Raw genomic sequence first — 21,963 nt, 5'->3', positions numbered from 1 at the left:
GACTCAAACGCCCTGACCGGACAGATGGACCAATGGTTGAGCGGAGGTCACGTGGTCCGGTGTTCAGGAAGCTCCACGCCGTGGAGAACGCCGCCGTCAGAAAGGACGTCTTAATGTTTCTCTGTGAATTAAAAGTCCCGCGGTGAAGGAAACGCAGATAAAATGATTAAATGTACAGCACGTTGTTTCGACCTTCAGTAACGTCGTGGGATGAAAAGTTCATCTGCTTTTCTTCCTCTTTCAGTTTCTACTCTAAATTCTACTGTGGACATTTTTCTACTTGTTACAATGTTTCTATTTGGAAACATTTGAACCTTTTGAGACTGAAGATTTAGGAACATTTTTTCTTTTTGGTGACATTTTTCTGTTTACAGAATTTTTTTTTTTTACATTTGTAGACATTCTTCTTTTTGGAAACATTTTAATATTTTGAGACATTTAAAGATTTGTAAACATTTTTCTTGCTCCATCCAGCAGCTTTCTGTCGTCACACAGTGACATCTAGTGGCCCAGCATGGTATGCATCTTTATATCTAAATTGCTTTATAATAAAACAATGAACCGGAATGACAAACAACCTACAAAAGTGTGACGTGCTCTTAAAAAACAAAACCCCAGTAAACAGAAGAGTTAAGCTAAAAGATCCAAGCAGCTTTGATAATGAATAAGTTGCGTTGTGACGACGATGAGGACATGAGGCCTTCTCATGCCACACACACACTCAGCAAGTGTGACGTTTGGGGTTCATAAGAATTTAAAATCCTGTTTAACTTTTCAAAAAAAAACCCTGCCCCCAAGCATTAATTATAAAAACACAGAAAACGTTTCAGGTACGCTGCAAAATTATTTAATTTCTCTGGTTCAGTTTCATCATTAAATTACATTTCAGGCTTGTTGTACGGAAATCAAGGACATGATGTACAGATTTATGTTGCATGATGCAGTTAAAATAATAAGTGACCTTTAATGTGACGGAGCAAAAATGAAGCAATGCAGAATGCACAGTTCCCGGTTTGTGTTTTCGGACCATTGAGATCCCGTCAAACCTCACGACTTGGATCCAGCATCACTATTAATCCAGACTCACTGAGAGCCGCCCGGTTCTTAAAAACAGTCTGGTGGCTCGGCCAATCGGCAGCAGCAGCTTTGTCCCCGTCGGTGCCGGTTCGGGCTACAGATTAGCGCTCATCCCAATCCAGTGCTTGATCAGCTGGTGAGCGATGGTCTGGCTGGGAGGAACCATGAGGACCTGATGAGATCCTCTGAGGAGGGAGTCCATCACCTGTCGTCACAAACGACAAACACGCAGTTTGAAACGCCGTCGACAGTCGTGCTGACGAGCTTCTCTTCACTGGACCTCCAGTTACCTCGAGAAGAACGTTTAAGATCCTTCTTTTATACATAAGAACAGGAAGAAAAGTCCTGTTGTCGAACTCGTAGGCCCCGCCCCCTTAACCTTTCAACTTATTCTCGCTTCCAATGTTTCCAGAAACACATTTCTCTGAACCGTTTCAGAAGTAAAAGATAAAGTTTGATGGTCCGGTTTGAACCGCAGTGATGCGTTCAGGTGCATCACGTAAACCCGCCCCCCCCCAACACTGTGACGAGCTGCGGGGGTTCGTACAGTAGCGAGATACCGTGTCCTTTATACGTTCAAGTCTCTCTCCAGTTACATCGGGAAAACCATTTAAAATCCTTCTTTTATACATAAGAACAGGAAGAAAAGTCCTGTTGTCGAACTCGTAGGCCACGCCCCCTCGCAACAGGCCACGCCCCCTCGCTGCAGCGTTTTAACCTTTCAGCTTATTCTCGTTCAAATGTTTTCAGAAACACATTCGTCTGAACCGTTTCAGAAATAAAAGATAAAGTTTGATGGTCCGGTTTGAACCACAGTGATGCGTTCAGGTGCATCACGTAAACCCGCCCCCCCCGACACTGTGACGAGCTTCCTCTATACGTTCCAAGTCTCATTTCGCCTGCGTGCGCCATTGATGTATAATTTTCCCGAACCTGTTGCCTCGAGAACCACCGGGCTTCCTCGATCTCGTTCTTGTCCACTTTGATGTCGGTCGTCACGGCGACGGCGACGCAGCCGATCATGAGGCTGGAGGGCATGGGCCAGGGCTGGCAGGAGACGTACTGGACCAGGTCGACCGTCACGCCGCTCTCCTCCCGCGTCTCCCTCCTCACCGCCGCCTCCAGGGTCTCGCCTGCAACGGTCGGGGGGGGCGGGGGGGTTGGGGGGGGGGGGGGGGGGGTGACGACAGGGTGAGGAACCGGCGCCACCGTTCGGCCCTCCTACTTCACACGCCTACCAGGCTCCACGAATCCGGCCAAGCAGGAGAACATTCCGGAGGGGAACATCTTCTTCCTCCCCAGTAGACACTGGTCTCCGTCGGGGTGGATCACCAGCATGATGACGACCGGGTCTGCAGACACGACCGGGTGGCTTTTACCTTTTTGGTCACTAAATATCATAACACCTGTGACGTCAAGAGTTAAAAGTGCAGCGACGCGCTGGTGCCGACGGTCCGAGTCGTCTGTGTTTGGAGTATTTAATGAGTATCGTATCGGTACTCCTTATCGGCAAGTAGCTAAAGGTCGGTATTTGAATTTGCCCTTTAAAAAGGTGGTCTTGGTTCATCCCTCCTTCACTGTGACGTCGTCAAGCCGAAGAAGAATTTTGGGGTTTTGTGTAAAAACGTCATGTTGATTCCCAACTTTTCTTTCTGTGAGACAGTTTAGTTTAATTCTGTTGATTGGAGAGAGAAAAATACTTTTTTTGTTTGCCGGTTGTTATTTTATTACATTCGGTGATTGGAAATAACTTTAGTTTGAAGTGGATTGAATTGTTTCTCAAAAGTCAAAAACAATGAAAGACATTTTCCAAAAGTAGAAACCTGAGATTGAAAGCAGTAAATAGTCTTAAAAAATTGTTTAAAAGAGGGAAGTAAATTACAATAAGTTTAAAGTTTCTGCTTTTTTTTCCTTTTATAAAAACCGTATAAACCTTGTAAACGATCCTCATATATCTAATAAGCGCTTGAGTTTGATTAATGTGGGTTGATTGACCCAGACGGACAAAAACCTCAACGTTCCGTCTAAATAAGCTTCTTCGGGGGATTATTGATGCTGATGACCTTTTGTGTCTGTCCCCTTTTGTCCCCTCCTGTCCCCTCCCTGTTGGACCCCCTGCTGTGTTTAGTTTTCCCGAGCGCCGTGTCGTACCGACTCTTGGGTAGCAGGTGTTGTGGACGCCCTGGCGACTCGGGCACCCGGCGTTGACGCAGCGCCTCTTGTACCCCGCCTCCTCCGGGCGAGTGGCGCCGCCGCAGGTGGAGCAGAAGCTGTAGCGGCTGTGCCAGGCCAACACCGACCGAGCCTGAGCCACGACTCCTGAAGGAACGGCGGCCAGAGAAGAAGACTGTTCAGACACGCGAGTTGGGAAACCGGTGTGGCGTTCCAAGAACTGAAGTCTGGTTCCTTCTGGTGGAAAAAGCTCTACAAGAGGCTCACCGGCTTCGTCCTCGCTGAGCCTCAGCAGGTCCTTGTGGCCCGACCGGGGGAAGAAGCGCCGCTCTCCGCCGCCGCCACCGCCACCGCCGCCGCCTTCGAGGAGCTTGGCGGCGTCTTCGTCGGTGCCGACGGCGAACCAGGCGGGCGGTTCCCAGGGAGCCTCGTCCGCCGTCTGAGAGGAGGGGTCTCTCTTCTCCACCCCCAGGAAGACGAGCACCGTCGAAGGTTTCTGAAGGAGCCACTTCACCGCCTCGTGGCCCAACCGACACAGCTGGAGGTCAGTCTGAAACGTTCGCCACAGACAATCCCCGTCTCACAAGGCTTTTCAGTTCGCATTCAAAAATCGCAATCATCTTTTTAGTCTTCGGAGCATCGTGAGAAGTCGACAGTTGCACGTTTATGAAGTTACCTGATGAAATATTAACGGGGAGTTTAATCTCTTGGGTCAATCTGGTATTGTTCTCCATGATATTTGATCATATATGATGTGTTTCTTAAACGTTACACCTTGAGGCCCCATTCACACGACAACGTTCCGAGTGAAAACGCATCGTTTTTGCGTTTTCGTTTCAGAGCGGTTTTGTAAACGACGCTCTCAAAACGCTGTAGTTAGCATGCCGCTCCACTAGTGGGCGCTGATGGTTGTTTTTGTAATGAAACAACACACAGTATAAACAATAACAATGGTCAGACCACCAAGCTGGATTGTTATTACGGTGACTGTCAAAATAAAAGCACCAGCAGGATGTGGAGTCGTGACACTCTGGAGGTAAACTCTGTTCCTCCTGTGGATCTCGTTGCACACGTGCAGAGGAAGTACTGACTATGGCCACAGTGTGCAAGCAAAAGATCGATTTAATAGATTTTTTTTTATCGAATTTTGCAAATTCTAATTTTTTTTCTCCCCAATTTTTCTGCAATTTTCGCATTCCGTTGTTCCACTTCTCGTGAGTTTCCGTACCTGCTGTTGCACTTTTGCTTAAACTCGAGTTAAAGCCTCCTTTTCTTATTTTGGGATCGTTTATATGCATTTTAACTCGGAGGACAATCACAGCAATAAAGTTGCTGCAGGCATTTTTAAGTGCACTGAGAAAAAAAAAACCCCAAATCAAATCGAATCTCGAATTTTTCTTTAAAAAAAAATAAAAAATTTTTTACGACCAAACTGCCGAGCCCTGCTCAGTAGCAGTGTTTCGGAAAAGTTGCGTTTTCCCCGTTTCCACGGAGATGGAGTTTCAAAAAGTTGCATTGTCAGTGACTCCAAGCACCATCGTCGTGGAAACGGACACTCAAAATGCAACAAAAGCTTTATGTCATGATGTCGGGTGTGAAAACATCCTGGGTTCCTTGTTGCTTTGAGTTTTTTTCACATCAAACGAGACGAAGCCGCCGACCGGCAGGAGTCTCGTCGGTTCATTGGTTGAGAGCTCCGCTCGCTTGACCATGATGGTGCAAATTCAGAGAAAAAACAAACAAAAACAAAACAACAATACACAAAAAGTCCTGTCTTTTTTACACCTCATTGAACTTTTTTTTTTTGATGGAATGAAGCAGAATCGACGTGGGGGGGGAGAACCAAGATGGCAGCATAGAGCAGAGCTCCCAAGTCGATTAGGTGAATTATCCCCCAAAACTTATATTTGATCAACGTGAAATGAGCAGGGGATGAGGAAGGAAAGGTTCAAGAAAGAAAACCATGTCCACGAGGTCGAACTAACAGACGTGGAAAACGTGAGTGCCGGACAGCCTCAGTTACTAATGGAGAGCCTCAATGTTATTACAATGGAAATACGAAACTTCAAAGAAAGAGATGAAGGAGGATCTTACGAAATTCGGAGATGACTTCAAAGCAGAAGTCAGACGAGAATTCGCCGGGTTCAAAGAGGAAATTATTTAAAAAATTTAACGAAACGCCGAAGAGCCTCAACGTTATTACAATGGAAATACGAAACTTCAAAGAAAGAGGTGAAGGAGGATCTTACGAAATTCGGAGATGACTTCAAAGCAGAAGTCAGACGAGAATTCGCCGGGTTCAAAGAGGAAATTAATAAAAAAATTGAACGAAACGCCGAAGAGCCTCAACGTTATTACAATGGAAATACGAAACTTCAAAGAAAGAGATGAAGGAGGATCTTACGAAATTCAGAGATGACTTCAAAGCAGAAGTCAGACGAGAATTCGACGGGTTCAAAGAGGAAATTAATTTTTTTTAAATTACGAAACGCCGAAGAAATTAAACAGCAGCGGAAGGATATTGACGAACTGCAGTTAGCGGGTGACTGAGTCGGAACGAAGCAGAATCCCGTCGGACGCCTACCCGCCCAGCTTCCTGTTCCCGGGACGGGCCGACCACCATGGGGCTGAGCTTGGAGAACAGCAGGAACACCGTTTCAGCCGCCGTCCGTTTGGCGTCCAGCCACTCCTCGTCTGTCCTCCTCAAGCCGAGCCGGTCCAGCGTCTCCCGGCCGAAGTAGTTTTCCTTGGGCGTGTCCGTCGGCCCCAGCAGCTTGGAGACGTGTCCGTGGCCCCAGAACTTGGCGATGTCGTAGGCGGTCTGGAAGGAAGCGTTGACCGAGGACCCGTCGCAGCTGGGAGACGGAAAAAGTTGGAGGTGTAAAGAGGAAGAGCCGGACGATCGGGGGCATTTCAAGCATTCTCTGATCTTCGCAATTACATTTCTGCACCGTGTAGCGCCGCATTATGTAATAACAATGTAATATGTAATACAGTTTCAACGCATTTTGTAATAACTTGTTACACGGTGCAACAATTAGTACAAAATGCGAGTGTTTAGAGCTGCATTATGTAACAATGTAATACATTTTCAACTCATTATGTAATGTCACATTTTGTAATAATCTGCTGCATTTTTAAATAAACGTTGCATTTTGTAATAACTTGTTACATTTTGCAAGTTATTACCAAATGCAGGCGCTTTCCGTTTTCTTAAAAAAAAAGTGATAATTTGGTATATTATGTAATAAATCATCGAAATTGATGCCTTAATTAGACAAGCATCATACCGCCAGAATAACACCAAGCATTAATTAGGATTTATTTAAAAAAAAACAAAAAAAACTAGTAGGATGTTTTATTGCTCAAGCCTAAATTAAATGTAGTTGTATTCATTATAATGGAAACAAAAACAAAAGCTACACTAATGAATTATTAATGACACAAAAATGATGGGTGCACTGAAATTGTGCAGGACATAAACACATGCAATCTGCATCATATTATGTAATTATATATGATACAAAGATTAAAAACACAAAAAACTTAATGCATTATTGCATATTGCACTATTATTACATAATGCGGCTCTACGCACCTGCCTTTTGTAATAACTGCAATAAGAAACAGCTTATTACAAAATGTGGTGTTATTACAGAATGAGTTGAAAATGTATTACATTATTACATATTGTAACGTTATTACATAATGTGGCGCTAAACTCCTCATGCAGTGAGGATATAACTGTGACTCATAACATCTAATATATTAAGATATTCACTGTTTTAAATGTGTTCTAAATCTAGATATTCACTGTAATTTACGATAATGTCGATGAATTTTCCTGTGTACTGAAGTAGCAATGAGACGAGTGTAACTAATCAAAGTTTTCCTGTATCCTGGGACACAGACCCGCGGGTCAGCAGCTCCTTCACCACGTCGTAGTGTCCATTGCGAGCGCCAAACATCAACGCCGTCCAGCCGCCGGTTCCCGTCTGGTGGATGAGCGAGGGGACGTGGGACAGCATGGACGACACCCGGCTCAGGTCTCCTCTGGCCGCCGCGTCCAGAAACCTCTCCACCAGCTCCGCCTCTGCACTCGGACGCAGGTCGGTCATCCTGGGAACCCCGTCAGAGTGTTTGAAGTACAGAAAGTTTTACACCAGTGGAGGTTAATGCAGGTCAGGTTACTGTCCAAACTGCCTTGAAGTGACTCTATTGTATTTGGCACTATGGAAATAAAAACTAATTCAATTATTGTCAATCAGCACAGTCAATCACAGTAGTTTTTTTTGTTTTTGTTGAAGGAAGGGCCCATTTCCCTCCCCTCTCTTACAGGTTTTTTTTTTTTTTTTAAATATATATTTATTGAGTTTTTTTACTTTAACAAGGCAAATTACATCACAGTAGAAATACAGAAACAAATATTGCTTAATTAGCATCCATAAAATTAACTATCGAGGTGCCTAAAGAACAAATAATATTCCTTAAAGTATTTTTGAAAAATATTAGGAAAAAACAATACACAAATCCAACAACAAAACAGATCAGAACAAAACAGACTCACAGTGGGGTTATAAAGTTGTGTAACAATCTGTGAATGTCCACCTAATCTTACATTGGCCACATAAATGATAGATATTAGGGATCAAGTACAGCTTCAGATATCTTAATATTGTGATTTTTATCCTTTTTTTTAGTCCTATTTTTTTTAATCTACTTATTATTACTCTTACTGTAAATACTTTTGGCCCTTAGAGTTCTTGATAGTCATTGTATATAAGATTCCTCTATTCTTATCTAACTGTTTGCAGATTTCTTGTCTTTCCTACTCATGAGTCCTTAAGAGCAGAAGGTAACAAGTACATTTCTCCATTGTGAGATCAATAAAGGCTTATCTTACCTTATCTTATAGGCTGATCAACACAGTAAATGTTTAGCACTTACATATAATTTACTTTATTATTTCAGATGCATTTGCATCTATCGAATTGCACGTGGTTTTGTTTCCCTCAGCTTATTGGATCAAAAAAACAGCAACAAAAATGGGATTTTTAAGGTTTTTTCTGAGGTTTAAACGTAGTTGGACGAATCTATCATGTATACTTTGTTGATGAATTGACTAGTTAACTGTAATCTGTGTCTCTGTTTGACACGCAGTGACTGCAGATCTGTAATAAATCTCTGAACCCCCGATGAGATCAACACCAGATCCCTGTTTTAATCCACTAACACACCTGGCAGAGTTCAGGTAATCAAGGGTGAACAGAAACGTGCGTTACCTTCTCCTTGTCCTGAGTCTCTACTTCCTGTTGTGTAAGGGTCACGTGCTCCCATACAGCTGCGCTGCCTTCACGGAACGTCGAGAAAATAGGAATTCTAAAGTTTTGGAATGTTTGTTTGTTTTTTTGACAGACGACAGGAATAAGTGTGTAACGTGTCTGTGATTTGTTCTGCTCTCGTGTTTATCTCTTTGAAAGGCAGTCCTGAATTATATTTTCAATCGATACTATAATCACACGTGCAAAAATTTAATTGCAAAACGCATTATTAAAGAACAGACAAGTGAAGTGTGTGGTTATGTAGAATTGTGTTGTTTAATGAGTTTAAGTATTATTCAGATTTTCAACCGAGACTGAAATCATTCAGTACAAGAAATATTAAACTGTGTTTGTGACCAACTTCAGCTCTTTTTACCTTCATGACAGTAGAGAACCAGTAAGACATGGCACTACATCAGCACTGATGCATGAAATCCCCAAGGTGGCAGCAGAGGAACACCTTTAGTGCCATTTCAGTGTCACTGCTTGTGTTTGTTTTAGAGGAAGAGTTATTTATCAAGAGAGCTGACCTTGTAGCTCCAACAGCAGATCTGCATCTTGTGGTAGCTTCTTACCTGGTTGTTTCCCCAGGTGGTAGTTGTGGGGGAGTAAACTAGAGAGTCAAGTCTAACATTGTAATGAAGTAAAGTAACTCATAAACTAATCATACTTTATTGATCCCCTTGGGGAAGTTCGTTCTTCTGCTTTGACCTGTCCTATTTCTAGGGTGTGGAGGTGCAGCCACATTATGATGCTCCAGAGAGCTGATGGGGGGGGTCAAGGGTCAGGCCCAGGGACCCACAGTGGTCACATGTCAGCCTCTGAACTCCCCAATCACAAGTTCACTTTTCTAAAAACCTGGACAAGTGGGGACAGGTACGTCTGGACAGACGTCTCTTATGGCCCGGATCAACAAGAAATCCAAGTCTTTGCGTCGGCTCAATGCTCAACATGTAGCCACCGGCTAATGCTAAATATGTAGCGTGCTAACTCCATCGTTGCCTGTGTTTCTGCCATTGGCATGTAGACAGACATCGTTTGTTGCCGTGTAAACGTGCAAAATCAATGCGTTGACACTAGAAGCGTTGTGAAATAAGGTGTCTGTTTGTTTTCCTCTGACGGGATTGCTTCAGGATGAGTATTTGTCTACTACCGAGGAGAAAGTGGATCCACACACGGGAAAAGAGAGGTGAAATATGTTTTTGACCGATAGACTACTCATTCGATAGCTCAAAATCAAATAAACTTCATGAACTCCCAGCATGTCTTTTCGGGGCCGTGGCTGCTGTTTGCTGTCAACAGGTGGTGGATGTGCAGCTCGAGGAGTGTTGTGGCTGCAGCTGATCCTCCAGCATTAACAACAGCTGTGGTAACAGCTGACGGAGGACGAGGAGGAGGAGAAGGAGGAGGAGGAGGAGGAGGAGGTCTGAACCGAGAGCGTCCCCAACTCAGAGCTGCAGGTACTCTCAGAACAAACATACCACACATACCAGAACCCCTCTGCTTCATCCACTCCAATCAAAACTCGCCCATTACTCTTCACTGGCTCTGAAAAGGACTTTCGTGTCGCACAGAATCACGTCTCTCTTGTGCTCGCGGCGGTTTTATTTGGTCTACTAGAATGTCTTCACGATATTTCAGCGGCCATCAACTCGATGGGGCAGGTCGGTCAAGTTTGAACGTACCCGCGTCCCGTCACATCGGCGGCGCCCAAAAAGTATCTTCTGGGATTCTTTTCCACGTCGACCCACCAGTTTAACGACTCTGAGCCGCTCTCACACACCAGAGGTGCTAAACTGACACGCCATCGCATACCTTTCACATATCATTTGCGTGTAGATATAAATTAGGCTTTATGGCATTAAGTACTCGTATCGGTACTCTGTACTGGCAAGAAGCTAAAGGTTGCCACTCGTACTTGTACTTGTCCTTTAAAAAAGAGGGATCCCGAGTTATAGAGATTATCACTAAGTTCTTTCCTGTCATATTTGAGGTTTCTACAAAACCCAGGTTTCAATCGGCCGTAATGGAAAAATGCATCTCAATGGAAGGAGTCGTTCTTGATTCTAAAATTAAAACTTCTAAATCCATTGATGTGTTTAAGAAACTTGTTAAATTGTCAATGTTACAGAAATACGACACTGCGGAGGAGCAGATCAACCTTATTGATTTATCTTGTGTTTGATGTTTTGGAAAAAGACGCTGCATGTGAATGAACTGGACTGTAAAGGATTTAGTGTCGATGAGGGGCAGAACATTAGAAGTTTGACTTCTTTCTTCTTTTCATTCATATGAAATGCTGTTGTTGTTGCATCATTTTAAATGAATGAAATAAATAATAAAATGAAAAAAAATGAACATGAAATATTTTCCACTCCATGTCAGTAAGTCTGCAATAGTCAAACAGTTTTTTTTTTACATACAGGTCACGCTATTTTAATTTCTATTTTTTTTAAAGTGACTCGGGTTACTTGTACTCAAATATGTTTGTTAGCATTTCTATTTTTTTAAAAATAATTTTTCTGGAAGTTGACAAATTCAAGGATAACTGGAAAGGACGGCTACTATATATTCAGCAACATAGACCTGACTTTGTGTCGGACCTACTGTAATGTATGTCTGCTTTTGTGGACTATTTTTGTCTGAGTGATGCACGTCTGAGGACGGTAGTCCTTTCTACAGAGGCCGGGTAGATACATATATATATATATAAAGTATTTCTTAATTTTTACCCCTGGTTTCTTGTATTTTTGTATCATTTATATTTTTCTTTTTCTTGTCTGTTTATTTTTCCTTTGTTTTATGTGAGCATTCCCTTTTATTACAAGTATGGACATTATAAAGGACATTGAGTTTGGGAGAAATGTGCTTGTATTGTGAAGGATTGACTGTAAGAAAAAAAAAAAAAAAAAAATTCAGCCGTGCAGCTTCTCTGCAAACGTGTTTGTGTGGAGTTTCAGCAGCATCGCAGACGGTCTGAAGCGTTCACGTGTTTCGGCGGCTCGGCCTTGAGTGTGTGTGGGCCGGAGCGCCCTCGGCATGGCGGCGCGGCTCAGACACGGCGGTCATAAAGGAGCTGAAAAGTGTTTCGCACTTGTGCAATTAAAGGCTCAAGTGACCGTCCCGTCTTGGCGCACCCAGCCGGCTCGCTCAGCCCAAACAAAAACACCTTTCTCTGGGCGCGGGAGCCGGCCGGCCCGGCCCGGCCGGCGGCTTGGCCCGCGCTCAAGACGCTGCGGTGGAGGGAGGCTCTCCTCGTCCCCGGGCCAGACACTGTTTTGTCTACGCTGCCGCGGCGGCGCACGTTTTTGTAGCCTTTGGGTAGAGTTCGGGGCAGGTGACATGTGCGGGACGGGTTAATGGGTTTGGGATGGGATTAGTGAGCGCTCCGCGCTGGAAAGCGCGCGGACCCCGGTGCCAATCCAGCGTCTTTGTCAACGGGGACGTTTTCTGCGGGGCGTAAATCAGAGACGGTCTCCGGAGATCAATTAAACACGGCACGGTATTTCAGTTTAATTCCCAAATACACACACACGCACACACAAGCATGAATATACGTACAGCCTTTTGTTCTGCAATAAATAACAACGACGCTACGGTCTGGTCCCTGCTGTCCGTCACCCCGACATCTGAACGCCGGCGGGGGACGCGTTAAACAATAAAGGTGCTTCTTGCAGACCTTGTAAGTCTTATGGTTCTGTGTGGCTTCTCGCTCTGCGAGAGACGGAAAACGGAGAGAGGGAGGGGTGGAGGTGGACAGACGGGGCGAGCAGACGAAAGCTCTCCCCCGAGGAACATTTCTAAAGACAATTTATACATTTGGAAGAGATGAACCATCTGAATGTTTGCTCTCCCCATAAATTTCCCAGTCAGTTTTACTGGCTGGTCCCGGCGACCGTCTCCCTCCCCGTGCTGTGTGTGTTCTTTGCTAGCGAGCAGCTTGTCCTCGGGCCCCCGGACCGGCCGCTGCTGCTGCTGCTGCTCCTCCCCCGGCAGGTCTTTGAGGGCAGCGCCGTTATCTCGCCACGATCTTGCTCTCTCGCCCCCCCCCCCCGAGACGTTTCAAAGGTCCGCCGGCCTCCGCGTTTGTTTCTTTACCTGCTGCCTTCGCAGCCCTCCAGTCCTCACATCCACCCTCGCGCTGACCTTAAATATTCCACCAGCCAAAAAGGATTTTTAGGAGTAGAAAGGAACTTCCACACGGTTGTTTCTTTCCCCCCGCCGAACTAGATTAACTTACCAGCCACATAAGAGTATCAGTGTTTAGCTGACAGTCGTCTGGTGACTTTCCCATTTCCCCGCTCCGAGCCGACTCGTGTTTACGTCTGTCCTTCAGGAGGACGCTGAAAGTTCAGCGTCTGGCTTCACTTCCAGCCGTTCATCTCCTTGAGCTTGCTGATGCTGGTGCCTTTGACCGGGGTGGAGGGCGGGGGGGTGTACAGCGGCAGGGTGGGGGTGCTGCAGCTCCTTGCCCATAGCTTGTCAGTGGGGATCGTCCACCCGGGTCGGGACGACTTCTTCTTGGCCTTGCCTGTCTTCTCCTTGGAGGACGCCGGAGAAATTCCCTGCGCAGGGGGAAAAAAAAAAAAAGAGCGAGCAGAATTAGAGAGGTCTCAGCTCAGTGAGGCTGTTTTCCTTCAAGGCCCCGTTCTCACGACGGCGTTTTCGTTTTAAAAGAACAGTTTCGCGTTTATACGCCGACAAAATAAACACGAGGTTGTTGGCATGCCGGACCACGAGTTGGTGCTGTTTGTTTGTTTTTTGGGCAGAGGGAGGAAGTACAAAAGTAATCGACGCCCTGTGAACACGACAACGCCGTTCCATCGTTTTTGGGGCCGATCGACGCCACGGCGCCACGTTTTAGGAGCCTGAAAACTGCTTCCAGAGTGACGGAATTAGAAACGCCGGCTCAGCTTCGACGTGAGGACGGGCAAGACGCACGTCTGCCGACATCGATGGTGTCGTCGCCCCCACCTCTCGACACGATAACCCCGCAGCGTCTCCGAACGACAAAAACAACAATGGCCGACTTCCTGCTGCAGAATCTGCTGATTGGTTTAATAAGGCCAGATGTTGGATTCGTCCAATTCTCAGTTTTTGCAGGCTCTGTGTCGTCTTCTCCATTTTTTTTTGGTGTATTTCTGTAGCAGCGTCACACTGCCACCTATAGGCCTGGCATATGAACTACATAATTCTGAGTAGTTTTTTTATGGTGTCGCGTGGACGCAGATGTTTCCCCGCGTGGACGAGAAACTCTTAAAGACCTACGCTCCCCGAACTCCTCCTGTGGTTAAAGCAGGTACCGGCGAGACGGCGGAGTTGAAAGAATGATGAAAGAATGCGACGTACGCAGCAGCAGAGAGTGAAGCAGCTGAGTTTGGCCGCGTTCCGGCCCGTCCCCGCGTAGCGGCTCTTCTTGGGCAGCAGCAGGACGAAGGACACGGCCAGGGACAGATGGTAGAAGCTGTGGACGTAGGCGTAGTCCCACTCCTGCGGAAAGACACCGTTAGCCACAACGCCGCGTTCCGCACACGAACCCCAAGCCTAGATGTCGGCCGCGGCCCCGTCACCTCGAAGTAGAACCTCAGCATCAGGGCGAGAGCGCCGAAGCAGCAGCCCGGACCGACCTGCTGCGTGTAGACCGACTTCTCGGGATACACCGCCCGCAGCTCCTTCATCTTCTGCAACTGAGACGGGAAGAGTTTCGCTCACCGGTCCGGACTGGGCTGAACAGGAGCTCGGGGACGTGGGGAAACACAGGACTGCTCACCCATTTGACAGTGATGATGAAGACGGCGGATCCGATGGGTCCGGAGTAGACTCCGTAGCCCCAGCGGTCCTGGTAGATCCTCACAGCGATGGTCAACACGCCGAACATAGTTATGCTGGAGCGCTGGGGCTCCTCGAAATCCCCCAGAGCTGCCGGAGAGACGGGAGTCAGGTTAGACGAGGCTCGCGTTCCTCCGGCAGCTGACGGCCTGGCGAAAACTCTCTCGTCACACTCGAACATCAGGAAAGATTAGATTCAGTTCCAGCTGAATATTTAACTTCAGACTTTCTGTTTTAGCTTCCTTGATGGCTTTTTTCAGGGACTTTAACTAATAATCTTTCTGGACTTTAAGAGTAAAGTAAAATGGCCTGGTTTGCCTAAATAAGTTGCCCAAACCATTTTTTTTTCAAAGCAGCACGTTTTAAAAAGATTTAAGACTGATGCCTTTCATGCATTGATTATACGACTGAAGCTTTTCACACTTTCACATCTTCACTGACCTCAAACTAAAGTTGTAAATATCAATGAAGTCAAGATGTATATTATGAGTTTAAAACACATTTTACAGATTCGTGCATCAGCAACTTCTTTTTTCTCTTTCATGAGCCGTTCTAACTGTTTTCTAGATGTTTTTCGCTGATGCAGCCTTTAATTTCCTCCAGCTGTTTTTAGTGGTTTCATCTGGTTCAAATCTTTTAAAATAACTGTCTGCAAGTTGTTTAATTAGTTTTTCAATTTACACAAAGAGCACTAACCTCAGGTTCACTCTGAGATAGCCTGGACTTATAGATTCATGATTTCCGTACATGTGTAACGTTTTAAATGCCTGTTTTGTGTCATATTTGTTTATGTTGGGGTTTTTTTTTTTTTTATATTTTGATTTTGCTTATTTTCAAACGCCTTTTTCCTCCATTATATCCATTTCAAGCATTTGAAGCACCATAGTAATTGCAGTACTTTTACTTTTTGTTTTTTTAAAAGCATTATATTCCAAAAACATCACTTCAACTGTCTATTTCTCCAACGGTGGATTTTTATTGGCTGGTAGGCTTCTTGAATAATAAACTGGCATCCTTTGAACTCACACACACACACACACACACACACACAGGGGAGCAGACGCGCAGTGTGTGTTTGTCCTCGGGTGTGATCAAGTGATGGAATAAGGAGAATGCGAGAGCATGTGAGCAGAACTAAATACAGGCACAACATATGCTCCCGACAACTGCTGCAGACACAGCTGGTTGTTTCTGAGTGTGTTTCTGCCAAGCGCTCGTTAGCGTGAGTTTAACTTCCATTTCAAGAACTTGATCTCCAGCCGCAGTTGCATTAGAATACTTATTATTAATCCCCAAATGCCTCGTCGCGCTGCTCCACAGAAAATGGAATTTTAATAGAATAAAGTAAGAATGAAATTGAATAAAATGTGTTACGTAAGAGGGTTATCAGTGAATAAATCTATACAGGGAGACTGGATTGACAGTAAAAAGTATTTACAGAGGAGTTATACGGTCGGATGTCCACAGGAAGGACGGATCTCCTGAGACTGTCGACGACCCTGGAGGGACGAGTTAATGAAGGTTCTCCTGCTGGACCAGGACTTGGAGACGTTCAGGTTTATTCAGACCTGCAGTTTGTGTTCATGTTGCACTTTTGTGGACGTGAGCTTGAAGTCGAGATGAAATCCTATTTCTGTCTGACCTTAACAAGGTTTATAACACCAACATCATCACAAACTGGAGATTCGAATAAACAGAATTCCGCTTTTAGAAACGTTTGCTGGATGTCTTTACATTGCTAATCCTTATTAAATCTCCTGTGTTGCTGAAGATTGACCTATTTACAAGGCTTGTATGTCCTCCATCCGTCTGAAGTCGGGTGGTGGAGGTTGTAGAAAGTCTCGACTCGGCACAGTTGTCAGGATACATGTGAAATGGCAGGGCGGCACGGTGGCGCAGTGGTTGGCGCTCTTGCCTCATAGCAAGAATGTTTTGAGTGAGTCGGACGTCCCGAAGTCCAGAAACCAGCATGTCAGGTTAATTTTAAACCAAATTGTCCCGAAGTGTGAATGTGAGTGTGATTGTCTATCTCTGTATTTGTCCAGTGATGGACTGGAGATCTGCCCTCACCTGGCCTCACCTGGCCTCACCTGGCCTCACCTGCCCTCACCTGCCCTCACCTGCCCTCACCTGCCCTCACCTGGCCTCACCTGCCCTCACCTGCCCTCACCTGGCCTCACCTGCCCTCACCTGCCCTCACCTGCCCTCACCTGGCCTCACCTGGCCTCACCTGGCCTCACCTGGCCTCACCTGCCCTCACCTGCCCTCACCTGGCCTCACCTGCCCTCACCTGGCCTCACCTGGCCTCACCTGCCCTCACCTGCCCAGATGGATAGATGTTGAGTGGTAATTTGCTAGAACCTACTTGAACCAGACACACTGCACTGGACCTACCAGTGAGGGTGACCCACATTGAGAGCGCCGTCCCGTAGACGCTGAAGTACTCCAGGATGTCGTATTTCATGAAGCACAGGATGGACAGACCTGGACCGTCACAGGCATGATAGATCTGCGGAGGGACATCAGGTCAGTCAGTGTGTCGGCACCATCTCAACCCAGTTCAGCTCCAGAAAAACTCCTGTCGGCTATTGAAGCAGTGGAAGGTTTAAATTTGAAAGTCTTATTGCGCGCGTGTCGTCCATGAAAGTCAGATACTGGAGTGCACAAACCCGAGGGTGACGGAATTCATACAGGGTTGAAATCGAAGGGTCAAGGCTGAGACCAAGTAGGAGAACTATCAACATATAAGCAGCAATATTCATTATTAAGAGTGTTTTGGAGAGCAGGATTCTTCAGAAGTGAAGAAGTTTGTTCCAGTAAATCGTCCAACAGGGAACTGCGCCTCTAAACTCCACCACACCCAGAAGAAACAGAAACTCAGTTTCAGACAGACTCTCACTCTTTCATCTCACTAAGACGATGACAAACTACATTCTGCACAGTCGGGCTGTTCAGAAGGACGTAGGCTCGTACGGGATGCAGAAAGCTTCGACGTGAACGTTCCCGGGACGCGCTGCATCCAGACGACACGCGGAGACGAAGGGCATCAGACTCACCGCGGTGAAGAACATGGTGAAGAAGTAGACCATGGCCTCCAGGTGGAAGCCCCTCTTGGCCGCCACGCTGGCTGCAGGCAGGAACACCAGGCTGCTCACGGTGGGGAGCAGCATCTTGGCGATGAACGCACCCATGGCGGACGGACGGCTTGGAGACGGCGAGAGATTTCTGTCCTCCTGGTCGCAGAAAGTGGAACCGGTGAGTGAGTCTGGACAGTGGGTCTGGACAGTGGGCGTACGAGGACGGAGCGCCCACCCTGTAAACACCCCAGTACAGCATCAACAACCCCCCCCCCCCCCCCCCCCCCCCAGCTGTCAACGAGGCCCTTTAAATTTTAAATAGACCAAGAAGGCACGTCCACCGAGGGCCTGGATGTGCATCGTCATCACTGGACAGCTGTTTGCATACCGGAGCCGCGGGGACGGGCCTGGGTGGGGCAGGAGGAGGCAGCATGGTGTGTCCATGGGACAGCATGCAGGCCTGGAAGGAGTGGGGGGGGGGGGGGGGTCTTTTAGTTTCTTTTATTATGGCTCGGGTTCCTGGTCTCTGATTAAGCTGTTCAACGTCTGATCTAGACCATCGCTTTGGGTCCTTTTCTCTTTTGGTTTTCTGTTTTCAGTTTTTCTGGATTATTGCTCTTTTGGGCTTCAGAATCCTTCGTCCCATCCAGGGTTAGTTGTGTCTCGTCTCCCAACATGTAAAAAAAAAAAGATCATTTTGAATTTGCAGAACCAGACTCGGGTGGAGACCGAGCTCCAGGTGACCGTTCTCCAGGATATGGCTCACTCGTGTTTTTTTTTTTTTTTTATATATAATTCATTTATTTAAATGAAAATAAAATGGAAAAACACGACCTGCAGCCTGAGTTCATATTAAGAGATTAGCACTCCGCCTCAATCTAACTGGGTTTGTGATGATTTATTACTTCTGAGGTCGACACACGATATGAAAACTCTTGAGAGGACCAGTCTCAGTGACCCTCTGTCATCTCAACACTTTGAACCTTTCAATCAGATGCAGTGTTTTTTTTTTTTTAACAAACTCTGCCCATGTGCCACATAATGCTGTCCTGTCTCCGCCCGCCTCGTCTCACCGAGGCCATATTTGACCCGTTGCTTGTCTGTTCCTCCAGTAATCCCCCAGCAGCAGCAGCAGCAGCAGCAGTTGGCCTCTCCTCAGCTGCTCCACCTGCTCATGGCCTCCATGCAGTGGCACCATGGCTGACTTTTAGATCCTCTATGGTTTTAGTAAGTCGAGCTGCTGCCCGGTTGTCCTGAGAAGCGCCGCCGCGGCGTCACCGCGGCGCCCCCTGCTGGGAACCCGCCGTCGCATTTTCAACCAGTCCCCAGCGTTTGTGTTCCGACGTGACGATGTGATGCTTCTCGTCATCAGAAATCCTTTAGAGGTTTCACTGTGGGTCACGGGTTGACCTCTGGACTGGATTACTGCAGGGGCTTCTGTTGTTGTTGTTGTTGTTGTTGTTGTTGTTGTTGTTGTTGTTGTTGTTGTTGTTGTTGTTGTTGTTGTTGTTGTTGTTGTTGTTGTTGTTGTTGTTGTTGTTCTTCTTCTTCTTCTTCTTCTTCTTCTTCTTCTTCTTCTTCTTCTTCTTCTTCTTCTTCTTCTTCTTCTTCTTCTTCTTCTTCTTCTTCTTCTTCTTCTTCTTCTTCTTCTTCTTCTTCTTCTTCTTCTTCTTCTTCTTCTTCTTCTTCTTCTTCTTCTTCTTCTTCTTCTTCTTCTTCTTCTTCTTCTTCTTCTTCTTCTTCTTCTTCTTCTTCTTCTTCTTCTTCTTCTTCTTCTTCTTCTTCTTCTTCTTCTTCTTCTTCTACTTCTACTTCTACTTCTACTTCTACTTCTACTTCTACTTCTACTTCTACTTCTACTTCTACTTCTACTTCTACTTCTACTTCTACTTCTACTTCTACTTCTTCGTCTCTGTGAAGTTTCACTACCGCCATCTGCTGGTTGGAGCTCACCTATCCTATTCCCACTGCGAGGAAAGGAAGGAAGAAAGGCTCCTCGTCGGATTTTGTAACAATTCCGTTTTACTTTGAAAAGCTTCTGAACCTGTTGCGCCCTGTGTCTCACTTCCCCACCAGTTACATCCACATGAGCTTATGTAGTTTAGAAGAAGTGTGCGGTTGTTGGACTGACGCTGATCCCTTGTTAATGTGGATTTTGTGGATTTATTTGGTTGTGCGAGTCGCGGCGCTCCACTTCTCCGCCCCCCCCCCCCCCCCCCCCCGCCCCCCCCCCCGGTGACTCTGTCTTCAGGACCCCTCGCTCTGAACACAAGCGGGTCGGTGTGGGAATGGAGAGCAGACTTCCTGGACCCATCTGGAACAACAAATGTCTTCCTTTTGATTCAGTAACAACTATGACCCGTCGGCCTCCTTTTACAAATAATTGAGTGGAATTCAATTCTTATTTTGCGCCGAGAGGTTATTTTCTTTTCACTAATGAGGGGAAGTGACTCCCGCTTCACTTTCATCTCCTCGCTTTCCGCCGTTGCAGCGTGAAATATTAGCCGAGGAAGATCCTCCGTGATCCATCAAAACACATTTATGAGACAACGACAACAGGAAGAGACGGCAATGAGTCGCTTAACTGATACAGGCCGATCTTATATTACTTTATGAACGTTCCTGTCAGGGCGACTGAGTGAATCACGGTTGGTAAAGCAAACCTTCGCCAGTAGAAGTTGGTGAAATAGAAACAAAACTGCTTTTCACCGAAACGAATGCATTACATAACGCTAATGCTGATCGACAAACGTAGTGGCAATGATATTAATTCAAACGTTTTTAATGTCTTTGGGTTAAGACACTGCTTTTAAAGTTATTTAAACTATTTAAATGCTTTTATAGTAAATCTATATTTAAAATATATTTAAAACCAACACTCGAAAACCAGATCATCACCGCTCAGTTCCAACCTGCAGTTTCCTAAATCGATCACGCCAAAGTTCATATCTTTACAAACTGCACTTTGTTTCCAGTCGAACTGTTTCAATAGCTGACGTCGTCTTCGGAAAACTGCCGCAAGGATTTCTGGGATATGAAAGACGGCGTTTTGGCAGCTGAAGCAAAAAAAAACAAAAAACAAAAAACGATTTTGGCCCGAAAAGAAGCGCAACTTCATGAAACAAAGAGTCTTGAAGCCACGAGAATAATCTGACATGTTGTGAAACTGATCAGTTTTCCAGTTGCAAATCGAAATCGAGTGAAGAAACGCGATCTTTCCTTGGGAATCTTCCGCCACCGGCGGACGGTTGAGCTGCAAAATCGCTTGTTTGTAAGGCTATAATGATGAATTCCTTTCATTCAGGTATTGACAACATTTTAGAGATGGACATCAACAACTAAAACTGACTTTAACTTTAGTCATTCATGCTGGCTTAGAAAAGGGTTATGCAACCTTGATGATCAAAAGATCAATTTTTGTGATTTTCTACCAAATAACATTTGTCCGGAGCCACAAAACATACAAATCAGAATTCAGAAAACTTTATTGGTATTGCCATAAAACAACAGTACTTTGTCGGTTGCAATCACACTTAAAAATAGGAGATAAATAGGCAGATAACATTTTGTGTAAAAAAAATAGCGTGAAGACAAATCTTTGATATATAAAAACACGTACAGGAAAGAACTGCGTCGTCCCTGGCGGAGCGGTGCGGCGGTGTTTGGGACAGTCTGGAGCATGCTGATGATTTAGGATGAAGAAGAAATCAACAAAAGCATTGAAATCATGATTCATAGATACATTTAAGCAACATTTTATAACTTTTTCTTGCTATTGTAGCCACTTTCAGCAATTTTTAACCAGAATTTTACACTATTTTGGGGGAAAAAAAGTCGTACACAGATATAATACAAACAAAAACAAATTGTTTATTGACCCAGAAGTCTCTGAAGACTTTCTGGAGGCGCTAAAGAGACACTGGTCTCTTTTCAAACCCTCAAATTCGTATCGGCTCATTCGTCAAGTCTTTTCAGGAAGGAGTGTGTTTTCGCTCACATAGTTATTGGTGAGAGTAAACACATTTTTTCTCCCCCCTCCCTCTCTCTGCGGTTGCGCTTACAATTGCTTTAATTGCTCTGCGTGTGCCAACCCTAATGACTCCAGACGTGTTCACGGTGGGTTTTTAACACGAGAGCAGCCCTGGGAGTTTTGTAAGCCGTCGAGCAACACGTTGTCCTTAATGGCTTTTGTTTAATTGTCGTGGAACAGTGTTTGAATTGTCATGGGCGCATATGATCTATGCCGCTGACCTCCACCAAGCGCTCTGTTTGTCAGCCTTGGAAAAACTGCCGACTAAGCAGAGCGGCAGCTCCTGGAACCAGCGAGATGAGAAGGCCTATGAAAGAAGGAATGAGAGGAGTTGAAAACAGCTTGAGAACGAGGAAGAACTCCTTTATTTGTATTGTCGTCAGATCAAAGACGTGCTCCTACGTTTATGAAATAACGTGGGTCTGCCGAGGCTAAACTTTCCAGATTACGTTTAGTG

At 45.6% G+C, this 21,963-nt stretch overlaps 2 protein-coding genes across 3 annotated transcripts; both read right to left on the bottom strand.

Annotated features, from left to right (window-relative positions):
• Window positions 1-866: 866 nt before the first annotated feature.
• nudt12 (nudix (nucleoside diphosphate linked moiety X)-type motif 12) lies at window positions 867-8,549 on the bottom strand. 2 transcript variants are annotated; one of them, XM_080498831.1, is made up of 8 exons: window positions 8,532-8,549; window positions 7,162-7,368; window positions 5,834-6,104; window positions 3,517-3,799; window positions 3,229-3,396; window positions 2,316-2,429; window positions 2,011-2,210; window positions 867-1,282 (listed from the first exon to the last, which is right to left on the bottom strand). In XM_080498831.1, the coding sequence occupies exons 2-8, from the start codon at window positions 7,365-7,367 to the stop codon at window positions 1,172-1,174; spliced, it is 1,353 nt and encodes a 450-aa protein (XP_080354957.1). In that variant the 5' UTR covers window position 7,368; window positions 8,532-8,549; the 3' UTR covers window positions 867-1,171. The 2 variants fall into 2 exon arrangements, with proteins under 2 accessions (XP_080354957.1, XP_080354958.1); XM_080498832.1 differs by lacking the exon at window positions 8,532-8,549 and adding an exon at window positions 8,487-8,521.
• Window positions 8,550-12,934: 4,385 nt separating this feature from the next.
• On the bottom strand, window positions 12,935-17,590 carry mymk (myomaker, myoblast fusion factor; the record flags this gene model as incomplete). The annotated part of the gene is made up of 6 exons (XM_080499640.1): window positions 12,935-13,135; window positions 13,920-14,060; window positions 14,141-14,257; window positions 14,341-14,489; window positions 16,794-16,908; window positions 17,456-17,590. The coding sequence occupies 6 exons, from the start codon at window positions 17,588-17,590 to the stop codon at window positions 12,935-12,937; spliced, it is 858 nt and encodes a 285-aa protein (XP_080355766.1).
• Window positions 17,591-21,963: the final 4,373 nt, after the last annotated feature.

The sequence above is a fragment of the Blennius ocellaris genome, assembly GCF_963422515.1.
Source record: "Blennius ocellaris genome assembly, chromosome: 7".
Lineage (NCBI taxonomy): Eukaryota > Metazoa > Chordata > Actinopteri > Blenniiformes > Blenniidae > Blennius > Blennius ocellaris.
Note: the sequence above shows the minus strand (reverse complement) of the source record. Positions and strands in the feature narration are given on the sequence as shown.

Bases quoted from the DNA above. Each gene is read 5' to 3' on its own strand.
- nudt12 (XM_080498831.1), bottom strand. From the start codon at position 7,367: ATGACCGACCTGCGTCCGAGTGCAGAGGCGGAGCTGGTGGAGAGGTTT. The intron at 6,105-7,161 runs GTCTGTGTCCCA...TCCGTCTCCCAG, and splicing joins AAGGAGCTGCTGACCCGCGG to CTGCGACGGGTCCTCGGTCA. The intron at 1,283-2,010 runs GTTCGGGAAAAT...TTGTGACGACAG, and splicing joins GGTGGTTCTCGAGGCAACAG to GTGATGGACTCCCTCCTCAG.